The sequence below is a fragment of the Oryzias latipes genome, chromosome 8 (assembly GCF_002234675.1).
Source record: "Oryzias latipes chromosome 8, ASM223467v1".
In the NCBI taxonomy this organism is placed as follows: Eukaryota; Metazoa; Chordata; class Actinopteri; order Beloniformes; family Adrianichthyidae; genus Oryzias; species Oryzias latipes.
Window position 1 is genome coordinate 14,584,643 of NC_019866.2, and position 7,571 is coordinate 14,592,213.

The 7,571-nt window shown below is 36.8% G+C and overlaps 1 protein-coding gene across 2 annotated transcripts; it reads left to right on the plus strand.

Moving 5' to 3' along the window:
• The first annotated feature begins 672 nt into the window (after positions 1–672).
• On the plus strand, positions 673–5,256 carry jpt2 (Jupiter microtubule associated homolog 2). Of its 2 annotated transcripts, XM_011477876.3 has the most exons (6): positions 673–835; positions 1,552–1,697; positions 1,910–2,061; positions 3,137–3,170; positions 3,854–3,901; positions 4,029–5,256. In XM_011477876.3, exons 1-6 carry the CDS (start codon positions 780–782, stop codon positions 4,298–4,300), a joined length of 708 nt encoding a protein of 235 aa, XP_011476178.1. In that variant the 5' UTR covers positions 673–779; the 3' UTR covers positions 4,301–5,256. The 2 variants fall into 2 exon arrangements, with proteins under 2 accessions (XP_011476178.1, NP_001265837.1); NM_001278908.1 differs by lacking the exon at positions 3,854–3,901 and having other exon boundaries at positions 719–835; positions 4,029–4,481.
• Positions 5,257–7,571: the final 2,315 nt, after the last annotated feature.

The window sequence follows — 7,571 nt, forward strand, 5'->3', positions numbered from 1 at the left end:
GGGACTAGAGAGGACCAATTGCTATTTTCTTCCTGTCATGCCCTGGAGTTGTACCACTAACATTTTAACGCTTTAAACTTAAAACATTTTGGTATTTTGTGTGTGAGGACTTTGTTCACGACGAATTTAAAATCCGAAAGAATTATGGATTGCAATTAATTGTTTGATCATCAGGTTCCGCCCATAAAGTGACTGACAACCTGAAAAGCAAATCAGAAGGTAGAATGTCGATGATGCCTTTAAATGTTTACAGGCGTATCCCGTTGACGAATCCCATATTGTGGATTTACGAGAGTGGCTTGGAAAAAATAACGTTAATAGCTTCACGATGTTCTTTATTTGTACTTTTTCTCCCAAAATAATTTGTTAAAGTTTCACCATTAAAAGCACTAGCTATAGAAATGCCGTATTATAGGAGAATTAAATTATTTTGAGATTTTTGCCACATTTGGCCAAAATATTTAAACGTTCGCGCTTATTTTATTAAAAATATAGGAATGAATTGTTATTGTGGTCGTAACAGAAAATTTTGCATTTAAAAGTTACAACACAGCCTTTTACTTTTTCTAAAAACATTTTTTTTTTATTTGTTGTATTATGAAACGAGCGCACCCCGTAAGAGCACATTCGCCGGGGACCAATAGGATTTGTCTACGTCACTGTTGGGACAGCCTGAAATTCTTTCGTTGGGCAAACACGCAGAGGGAACTTGCCGTCTGTCTAGGTGGCGAATTAACTAAGTTGTCTTTGAAAAGTTCACGACTTCAAATAAACCCGCAATGACTTCAACAAACACCTACCAAGGAATGGAAATAGGATCCAAACCAAGTTCCAGGTAAAGAATGACGCATCGTGATTTGGTTATCAGAGAGAGAAATGGCCTGAAGTATCAAATTGTGGTTGCTTGTTCGTTGTTGCAGTTGCACGCAGACGCTTGGTCATGTTTCATGTTGGAGTAAACGCAACAGGACATTTTTGTGCTTCACCTTTTCTGCTAATACCTTAAAGCATATTGCAAAGGCGGTAGTTCCACATAGAATGAATTTTTTGTACACATTTATGGTGGTTTTACTTCAGAAACAAATTTTGGTCCGCACGATAGCTTCCTAGCTAGCCAGTCAGGCGTTGTCTGCGGAAGTGGGCTAGCCTAGTCCAGTCGCAGCTCCTTTTTGTGTTCTGTCGCTTGAGTTGTTGTCTCTCAATGTCCAGTCTTGTCCGTTTTACGATCGATTATGATATTTATCTCAATAACATTTCCGAAAATATGAATTATGTTATATTTTGGATCATAAAGAAGACACGAAAATTAAAACAAATAAGCACTTTCCCGGCATGATAACCGGCATGCTGCCCTTAAACAGTTTTACTAAACCATTTCACCTTTTAGTATAATTTATGAAATTAGATATAAAATTTAAAAATATTTGCATTTAGAAAGCTACTTAGGATACATTTTAGGTCAAAACAAATATCTGACTTTAGGTCACTGTATTTCCTTTTAATTTTCTGCATTTTATATGAACCAATAAATGTTTTGTTTTCCTTCCTCAGGGTGTTGCGGCCTCCTGGCGGTGGCTCCAGTAATCTGTTTGGTGGTGAAGAGGATTCTGCTTCAAGAAGACCAAATAAGATGGCCTCCAATGTTTTCCCCTCACCAGAAGAGCCCCAGAGTGTGACAAGACGCACCAATCCTCCAGGTCAGGCCATTTATTTATTTATTTATTTATTGAGCCGGTAGTTAATCAGAACTAGAAAAATATTCGACCAATAATCTGTCATTTTTGCTCAGCCACCCCCCACCCCCCCCATTAAAAAAAAAAAACATTCTGCAATACAGATAAAGCGAAAGTTGCAATTTCCCACACATTTGTAATGACCGTTTGAACCGTTTTGTAATAACCTTTTGTAGGCGGGAAAAGCAGTGGCATATTTGGCGATCCGGAACCTCCAGCTAAGCCACAGAGATCTGCTCCTCCAGGTGGACCAAGCAGCAACATATTTGGGGGTGGAGACGGTTCATCTGCTCAAAACCAACCCCGAAGTCACCCGAACAAGCCAAAGGTAAGCCATGAAGCAAACGCCACTCTTAATATTGTTTCTGTATGAAATTGACATGCATGTAACATTACTTGTATTGCTTTATTCATTCATCTAAAAAGTATAAACGTGGCTTTTTTCTTCAAAAATGTTTAGGTTTAGAATATTTTCGTTGTCCCAAAAGGTTTGTCTTTATTTTGGATCTTTTCTCATCTTCCACCAAAAGCTTAAAAATCAAATTCAAATCAATATTGCAGGCGTAACATGAACAAATTGCAAAACAAAAAAAGGCATCGTCTCCATTTCACTGCAACAGTTTCATTTAAATAAAAGTCAACATAGCCTAAATTATACACCAAATGACCTTCACCTTAACATAGCAAGGCTCCGTCTTATTGGTCAATGACGTGAAGGAGTCTGTTCATTTGGTCAAATGCATAAATATTACTAAATATTTGAACATGTGTGTAAACTTTTAAGATAACCATTTATCACAGTTTCAGCTGTATCATTATACATTTATCAAAGTGCTTTTTTTGTTTCTGCTGGTGCTCCTAGCGAGGCTGTTTGCTGCTTACAGTCACTTTTAGCAAATTTCAAGTTGTTAGTAAAGACATTGAATAATATTATACATAGTTGGTTATTATTCAGATGTTGAGAATGTATCCTTAAGCCACTGATTTAAAAGATTGATCAGTGTAAAAATTTACTTTAGCAATCAATATCACTTTATCATCTTTTTTCCTTAAATTTTAATAGGGGAACTATGATTTCTTTTTAGTCTAAATCACCACTGAACACAGTTTTCATATCAAATAGTGTCTGAAATGAGATTTGAGGAATAGATCTTAATAGATGGTGAACCTGTAACTGAAAGTGAGTATTTTGGCAGCAATATCCAGCTGTGTGTTGTAACCTTAAATTATTTTGTTGCTGCTAGCGTGACTTTAAAATATTCTTTTGCAAACAGTTCAGTATTTCAGTTGCTGCATTAGATCCAGGTTAAATAAACAAGTGAGCTTGGATCTGTTTTCACCCGATCATCAATCTGATCAAGACTCTTTCTTTAAAATAGTTTCTTTTTTCTTTTTTACTCCAGGATAATCTCAGTGTGGGACCTGAGCCTGAACCAGGTGAGTGAAGGATGCGTTTATTAGCTTTTAACTGACTTTTGTATATATGTTGCTCTTTCCACTGTGGTTTATTCAATTGGTGTTCTAAAAAACAGATGTTTGTAATCATAAATGCCAGCCTGTATTCAAGCCAAGTAGTAAGTTTATAACTAATAAATTACTCCTCCAGTTTTACACTTTTTCTGAAATATAAAAGAACCCAAAACATTTTGAAATTGGTAATGAAAAGAAGCTGTTTGACTGGGGCATATGCTTTATAACTGAGTGATGTAAGGCTTAACCTGAGCTCATAGTGCAGATGCTACACTCCTCACCTGAGGTGATGTGGAACGCTCTCAGATGTCGCTTGGACACAGTTTCACATGATGCTCCCGATCCTTTGTTAGCTTGTCTCAACAGACCCACACACCTTTTTTTTCCCATTGGAAAATGCTCCTTTTCCCTTGTCCTAAAACAAAAGGTGTATTGTTGTTGACTCGGTAGGATATCTTTAGTCATGAGATTTTATTGCTCAACTCTCATGTTTGAGTGTTCACAAATATATATGTCTAAGATTTCCTTCTGCGTACTATCTATACTGATTTGTATAATCCTTTTGGGCATGTTGTTTTTAACCAGTTGAATAATGAATTTTTTCTCTTTCTTTGTCTTTTCATTCATCTTCTGCATAACATTTGTTTTAGTTTCTAATCTGATAGAAAGGCAGTTCCTCAAGATGACAATAAAAGCAGGTGATTAATGTTGGGTTTTCATAGGATGTAGACGCTAACTTTTAATCATTTTTTTTTAAACCCATGTCACTTCAGTGTGGTACGTTAGAAGTTAACTGTCCACTTTTTCTGTTTTTCTTCCCAAAAGCACCGAAACCTGAAGTCAGCCAACCAAAGGCCAAGAAAGAAAGGGCTCCTGCACCTCCTGCGCCTCCCACGGTGGTGAAGGAGGTGCAGGAGGTGCAGAAGGTGCCGAGTCAGCCTGCAGCTGACCCCGCACCTCCGCAGCCTAAAGAACCTCCAGCGGCTGTTGACGAGTCGATGCTGAAGAATCACGAGCCTCACCTGGGGCCCAAGCCTCGCTCTCACAACAAGGTTATCAACCCTCCTGGAGGAAAGTCGAGTGTGGTGTTCTACTGACCACTCCTTGTTTGTGTTGATTTCATTCATCTCTGTGTTTTTGTTCGTTTCCCATTTCCACATTTGATGTTTGCCCCTTCAAATACAACAAAACAAAGCAGCTTAATTTTAACGTTGACCTTATTTCCTTTAAGTTCTTGCACTTTCTGCTTCTTTTGATTGCCAGCTGTTAAAAAAAAAAAATCAATGTTCTTTTCACTTCAGCCTATGATCCAATCCCCAACCAGTTGCTGTTCAGTCTAAATGTGTCGAAATGTCTCATTTTCCAAAGAATGCTTTGTCGAAACAAAGGTTTCCTTTTTGAGCTTTAAATTGAACTAAATGTAAACGGTGTAGACAATCTTAAATTTGAGGGTAAGTTATTAGATGTTGAATTGGATTGATGTTGAGACTGTAAACAAGGGCAGAGAATATATATTTTGCTCTATTTTTCCCTGTGAAATCCTTGAATAAACACAGAATGCACACGCAACTTAATATTCAAGCCTTATCTGTGTTCTTAACTGTTTTTCTGCAAATCTGTATTTTTTTTTGCCTTATCAATTCTTAGGATTACTTGTAACACACTTTCTGGGAAATGATGGATGCCAAAAAATGAACAAAAGGAGAAAAAAGATTGAATACAATTGTAGATGTTCACACATTTCTGTTTTCTTTATGTGAATGTATAATGCAGGTACTCTTCTGTCTTGTCTTCGCTGCTCGCTTTTATGAAAACATGCCTTTTGTTTCCTATCTTGGGGTTGGCCTCAGTTTATGTTTTAAATTAAAACGGTTCCAAGACGAGTGAAGTCTGTACAAGCCTGCAGTCTACCCGAGTCATTGCAGGCCTTTTGATCAAACACCTTTTTGTCCACATGATGCACATTCATGGGGGCCCCTTTGTGTTGTAAGGTTGAGTAATAAAAGCAGCAGCAGAATTGTGTTTCAATAAAACAAAATGTTTTCCAGTGAAATGTTTTGGTTGGTTTATTCAAATTAGGAAGGAAAACCTATGAATTTTATCCTAAAATGAGAGACAGCTTACAGTATAACTGAATTAAAAGTAAAATAAGAGCTCTTTTTGTTTAGGGGTTTGTGTAAAAATGTGATAAGTTAGGTTTGTCTGCTCCAGATTTGACTCTGACAAAGCCGCTTTTGTGTGCTTTTTGCCCTCGTGCGGACCTTTGCACAGTGTCATCAGACACAAGCACCTTTCTTCTACCAGATAATTGTTATCATGCAGGAGAGGAATCTGCAAGTAACCATTTTACTATCCAGTGTCGTCACAAGCTCTGTTGATATTAGCCCGTAAGATTTTCTATGGAATATTTTCTGCAAAAACAAATGTCTCAAATTTATTAGAGATTTCTGAGTTTTCTTGCAGATTTCAATCATTTAAAATATCAAGATAATTGATTAGCTGAAGTTTGAGAGCAGAATCCCAAGACCAAAATAAATCTGTAAGATGGATAAGATGTATGTTTTTACACATGGTGAGCTTTTTTAGTCAATTTCAAATCTAAACTAAAAAAAGGTGGATTTGGGACACGAGCATTTATTTTGATGTGTGTTGTATTAACGACATTTAAGTGAAGATTCATGTTTATTGCATTGGAAAGAAATATAAAACAGAGTAGAATAGAAAAACTTGCTGCTGAAGAAGCACACAAATGGACTTTTTTGGGTTATTTTTGCACTTCCCAGCAACACACATTTGAAAAAAATTGATTCCGAACAAGAGGGGAACTGGTGGATCCGCTGTTCAGAAAATCATTGGTGTCGTTTTGAGTTCTCTACCACCCCTCCATAGAAAGGGTCACATCTCAGTGTTTCTATAATGCATATAAAAACAATTATGTGACAAGGTCAACCCTTTGTTCCATGAGGACGGTGTCTAATTCACAAATTCCCTGAGTGGTTGGAAACTTTTGTCATTGTTATGTGAAATGGCCCTTAGACATGGGCTTTGTGGATGAAGCTTTATGTCATTTTGTGTGCAAAAGCATTTTTGTCATAGTTTTTGAAGAGTTTATGTTAGAAAAACTGCAGTTTTTTCTTTTGTGCATCAAATAAACCCATACAGATTTTCGTTTTTATGTAAACTATAGATATGAACTTGAGAGAAACAGCTAACAATAAGCTTTTACAGTTTTGAATCGTCTAATTTTGTCAAAAGCATAGGACGGGCCCTTTATTTCATTTATTCCTCACTGTCGAAACTGAAAATGAACAGAATTTCTAAACCTTTATGAAAGCGTCTTCTAGAGGCTAAATGCAAACAGCTGCATCGCAAAAGCCAAAGCTCTACACAACAAAAGCAGAATTCTGGCTGTGGGTGAATGAGGCAGAAATGTACCAGGACATGCATGAGTACTCAGTAAAAACTGAAAGCATCTTAAATCAGGACAGGATGATCTCTTACTCTCCTCAAACCAACATGGAAAAAAAACTAAAACCCAAGAAAAGTCAAGTAAATGCACACTGCTGTTGCAACCACAATTATAGGCTATTTCAGGCTTACCGTATGCAATTTAGGAAAGAAATGTTTAGGGTCTAAAAAAGGGGAAGAACTTTAAATAACAGAAAAAAGTTCTGTCATTTTCTGATTATTTACTTTATGTTTCTTACTTGCAAACAAACCTGTTTAATTCTGCCTCATTGTCCTATCAACTCCACCCAATGCATGAATCCCCCACTTCTTGTACATGCTCCAAAAAGCATCTAAAGAATGCAGACATTTTTTTACCACACGCTCTTTCCTCATAAACATGAGTTTATTTAGAGGAAAAGGTGAGTCTTTTACATTGTGGCCCAAAATTGCAATCTGAAGTTCACATATTAGTTATTTCTGTTTGCTTTCCATCAAATCAAAAACTGTAAAAAATATAATTAAATGAAGATTTTGGGGAATGTTATTTCCACTGAAAAGAGGTCAGTCAACAAGAATTCCCCTTTTTTGTCTTTGCATCATGGTTAACATTTTTTCAATGAAATCGAATGGATGCTTCATTTTCACATAAAAGCAAAGGCAATTTAAAGTCTCATTCCTCTGGGTCATTTAATTATGATTATGCTGCTTTTAGGCAAACTCCAAAAAATCTGCTGTTTTCTTTGACAAAGTTTGTGCAGCGTTTTCAGGAGTTAATCAGAAATTCACCTCTGAACAGTGGGCAGGACTGTTGGCTTTGGAGTAAGCCTCTACTAATTTCCCAGCATCCTTTCATCTCCAGCTAGCTTACAGTCCCTCACAATCCCAAACTAACATAAGCGGTGCAACAAGAATGGGGAG

Excerpts from the sequence above, each read along its gene's own strand:
- jpt2 (XM_011477876.3), top strand. The coding sequence starts at position 780 with ATGACTTCAACAAACACCTACCAAGGAATGGAAATAGGATCCAAACCA. Across the intron at positions 1,698-1,909 it reads AAGACGCACCAATCCTCCAG|GCGGGAAAAGCAGTGGCATA; the intron begins GTCAGGCCATTT and ends AACCTTTTGTAG. Across the intron at positions 3,171-3,853 it reads GGGACCTGAGCCTGAACCAG|TTTCTAATCTGATAGAAAGG; the intron begins GTGAGTGAAGGA and ends CATTTGTTTTAG.